The sequence below is a fragment of the Limulus polyphemus genome, unplaced genomic scaffold (assembly GCF_000517525.1).
Source record: "Limulus polyphemus unplaced genomic scaffold, Limulus_polyphemus-2.1.2 Scaffold434, whole genome shotgun sequence".
Taxonomy (NCBI): Eukaryota; Metazoa; Arthropoda; class Merostomata; order Xiphosura; family Limulidae; genus Limulus; species Limulus polyphemus.
Genome location: NW_013666044.1, coordinates 400,949 through 405,380, shown reverse-complemented (window position 1 = coordinate 405,380; position 4,432 = coordinate 400,949). Strand labels below are relative to the sequence as shown.

The window sequence follows — 4,432 nt, the reverse complement described above, 5'->3', positions numbered from 1 at the left end:
CGTTTGGGCGGTTCCTTTAACTATTATAGGTGATGTACGTTTTTTTTTTGGGGGGGGGGTTAATGAAAGTGTTCAAAAAAGCAACGTTAATTTCTTGACGACCTAATACTTTTATATTTTAATTAATGTAAAAAAAAACAAAAAACGATTAGACGTTAAAGCAATTCGATCAGGAATATGTTTACCAATCGATAACACGTATATCTACATCACCTCGTATTGCTTTGGCCGATTGTGGTCAAGTGGTTAGTACGTCGGGCTGCGTATCAAAGGGCCCCAGGGTTCGAGATGATATATTTCACTGATCACGCTCCGCACTTTCATGTGTGGGCACGTTCTAAAAGTGAAAGTCAATACCGTTGTTCGGTTCAAAGAGTCGAAGAAAACCCTTGTGGTGACAGGTGCTGCTAATTGCCTGCTTTCCAGGTGGTCTGTATCATCAATGTTGAAAATTCCAATTTAGGATCTCGCTAGGTTTAGTTTAAAAACATGTTTTGAAATCGCATTGTTTACTTGTCTTTTTATATACACATTATTATAAATAAATATGCAATAAATGTATTATTAGTATTTGCTGGCCATGTGATAAAGCTCTGGATTTCGAAGCTTATGAAGCCGGGTTAGAATACGTGCGATACCACAAAATATTCCCCACACTTTAAGCTATTATAAGAGTGACAGTCAACCCTTCTCTGTACTGAGATGATGGATGATATGGTGATGTTGACCAGCTGTCTTCCCTCTTGTCAGTAGTTCAAAATTAGGAACAACCACAGATAGCCTTGGTAGCTTTGCCATAAATATAAAATCCAATGCAGGTAAAAACACACACCTTTATTACCCATTTTCTTTACAATAAAAGAATATATAAAAAAATGCAATATCTATTACAGCCCCATCCAATTTTACTAACATTATCAATAGTCTGCCAGTGTAGGCCCTAATTCTAATGTTTTGATGACACAAACCATAAGATTTACAACAATAACATTTTAATAAAAAAAGCAATATTTTGACAACTACATTTCAATGACTATGAATTTTATTAAACCACTAAAGTGCAGTTTTCTCCCGTACAAAAAGTTTGGCGTGTTACCCTTACTGTTTACTAATACTATTATAAATTATCTATCACTGCGTATCGGTGTTACATAAACTATAATTTAACCGATATGATGTTTTAAAATTCAATAAAAGCATCTCAATAAAAGTTTTTATTTTGACTGATTTCGGTTTCGAAAGGTAATCATCACCTGATTATACTATAGAACTTATTTCGTTTTGATTTGAGTTATTCTAATTGCAACAAGAAAATAAACAATTTTCATGTATTTTATGTTGAATGCCATGAAAGGTATTAACTTTTAAGAATCAAGGTTCATCTAGGTATTGCAGGTTTAATTCCATCACTGTATCGTTTATCTATATAGTTTAAGTTTAGTCAAACTCAAAATCGACCCTGAAACAAGATTCAAGAAAACAAAAGAGTATAAACGGACAGATTATGACTCTGATTATTAAAAAAAAGAAACGTTTTTATTTAATTTTCTACAAAAGTATCATATTGTTGTAAAATTTGTCCAAATTTTTAAACAAATAAAATACCAAAGTATAACAATTTCACATTATTCAATACACACACGCAAAACCAGGTAACCACAGTTTGTGCTTGAAATTGAATGGCATAAAGCTAAAACACACAGTGAAAGTTTTTTTTTTTAATTATCAGATAAAAAGGGTACCAATCACAGTAACTAGAATAAAGTTTGGTTTGAAAATTTTGAGCTATGAAATGAGACTTAAATACCCAAACTTATTCTTTTGAGTCTGTTTCAAACTGATAAACAGTGCAACAACTATGGCATGTATCACTTATAGAGTGCTAAGTATTTAATAGATCAAAGAACCTTAAAGAACACAGTTGAAAACTTTAAAATAAGATTAGTTCACCTAATTATCTATGTCGAAAAAAAAAACAAGACTGAAAGAATGACCTGTTAGATTAGATTATTTCAAGTGTTATTAAATAATTGGTTAAAATGTTTTCCATAAAAAAAATTGTGCATTTTTATTTGAAAAGTAGGTTTATGAGGTTAATTTGTGTATTGACATTTCCTAAGTTTATTTCGACTAGAAAACAACTATGACCAGTATTGTTAGAAGCCAAGACAGCCATATACAGTTAGTTACCATTGGAAAGTCTATACTTCAAACATTATTCAGATTCTCAAAACAGTCATTGCTCAATACACGTTAAACTAAAAATACCATCAGCAACAGATTTAAATCGATAACTTTGGTTTGTATCATCAGAAAATACAACTCTTAATAGCTTTTTACAAGTTCATTGATAATTTTTATTGTTGCAGGTATATATTTCTTAATCAGGCATTAGAAATGTCATCTGATACGTGATAGAAGTAAATTAATGTTTCATAAATTTACTACCTCTATTTTAATTCTGAACACAAACTTTTGTATGTCTCGAGTTTTTTGGCTAAGAACATGTACGACACCTACTGTATAGAAAGAATAATTCAGATACCAACAGGGTGTATTTATGTATTATTTACAGAACATTTTTGCAAAATTAAACTTTTAATCTAGAGTACTTTTAACTTCTTGAAAGAAAAAGCCATAAAGGTATTGAACACTAATTAATCTATATTTACAAAACAACATATTGTTAATTCTGTTACAGTAAAATAACAGCTATTTTGACTGCCTTAGGACTATGTAACATATTTATCTATATCACTTTTCAATATTAAATGTATCTTAGACTAGCATGTATTTGATTTAATGTAACTCTTCTTTTATCATGCACAAACAAAAGTACACTACATTTTCGCAATGCACAGTTTAACATAAACTTTTGAGCTTCATCAAGCAATAAATTAAACAAAAATTTAAAATTTTATAGATTGTCATATCATTATTACATAAACCCACACATGAGCTTACTAATCTATTTAAGATAAATTTCATAAAACAGAATAAAAGTATTTCATAACACTAATTATTTTGCTACTGTATGTTACAATGGACTAGATTTTCTAGTGTGTTGTTAACACAGTTCTAAAAGTACAAAAATCTTTCATTTAGACTTTAGTGATGCAAATATAATACATTAATTCTGCTATTGTGTTATAAGCATCATCTTTTTTCATCTAAATTATTTATCTGCAGATATTTCTCTGTAGCTTGAAGACTGGTTTGTAGAATAAGACGATTTTTCCGCATTCCCACAACTCATACCATTCCTTGAAGTTTTATTATGCTACTTTATGGACTTTAAAGGTGGAAGACTAGTTCATCATACTCTAGTTCAAAACTGTATAGAGGTAAAGAAAAAAAATTAAGATATAGCAAAATTAGAAGAAATAGCTTTTTTCTTGGAAGGTATTTAGTAATAGAGCTCAAATCTTTGTGGAATTAGCTGTTCATGTTGTGACATCTTCTTTAAGAAACTTCCCTAAATAAACTACTTATAGCTTTATTATATATAATCAAACAATCAACAGCTCTTGGTTATATCGTAAGTCCAACAAAAATACATTGTATTTTCATTACAGCAGAAGTCACGTGACGCTGGTAACACGTAATGAGTTCTAGAAAGATCGGGGAACATTACAAATAATCCAGTATTTGCTAGGTGCCCTCTATTCTTGTACATAAATGCGCCAGATAAAGCAAAATTATTAATCAGAATTAGAATTGCACACAGGTAGAGATAGAAACGGACAATTGAGTCAAGCGCGGTAGTAAGTAAAGTGCATGAGTCGTTTGTTGTGAATTATAGCGTGTGTTTACGTTAAAGTAACTGTAGAAATTAAGTGTATTGCAAAGTTGTATTGAGAAAGAATAAAATAGTTTTATTTAAGAATGGACTTGTATCGCTGAAGTTTCTCGGGAAGAATTTCCGGGAATTTAACAAACGACCAGAGATGTAACAAATTGGTGTCAGAGACTGGGACGAAAAAAAAAAGGAAGAAGAAGATGGAAACCAGAGGTGGCAACTCAAACTACAGCTTAGCAGATTTGATGGCAGCAATACAAGAACAGCAAAAGAAACAAGAAGAACGAGAAAAGAAACAAGAAAAGAGATTACAGCAGTTGTTGTAGGAAAAAGAAAAGAAACAAGAAGAGAGATTATAACAGTTGTTGGAGGAAAAAGAAAAGAAACAAGAAGAACGAGAAAATAAACAAGAGAGATTACAGCAGTTGTTAGAGGAAAAAGAAAAGAAACAAGAAGAACAAGAAAATAAACAAGAGAGATTACAGCAGTTGTTGGAGGAAAAAGAAAAGAAACAAGAAAAGAGATTACAGCAGTGGCAAGAAAACCTGGAACAATGGCAGCTCGAACAGCAAAATAAACAAGAAGAGATATTACAGCAGTGGCAACTGGAACAAGAAAGGAAACAAGAAGAAA

At 31.1% G+C, this 4,432-nt stretch overlaps 1 protein-coding gene across 7 annotated transcripts in view; it reads right to left on the bottom strand.

The window, feature by feature from the left end:
* Nucleotides 1–813: 813 nt before the first annotated feature.
* Nucleotides 814–4,432, bottom strand: part of LOC106458244 (epidermal growth factor receptor kinase substrate 8-like protein 1) — a 163,791-nt gene continuing 160,172 nt past the window's right edge. For all 7 annotated transcript variants that reach the window (XM_022384392.1, XM_013917724.2, XM_022384391.1 and 4 more), the window contains one exon: nt 814–3,334. In XM_022384392.1, coding sequence (XP_022240100.1) covers nt 3,324–3,334 — 11 coding nt within the window. In that variant the 3' untranslated portion in view covers nt 814–3,323. The remainder of the gene's footprint in view (nt 3,335–4,432) is intronic.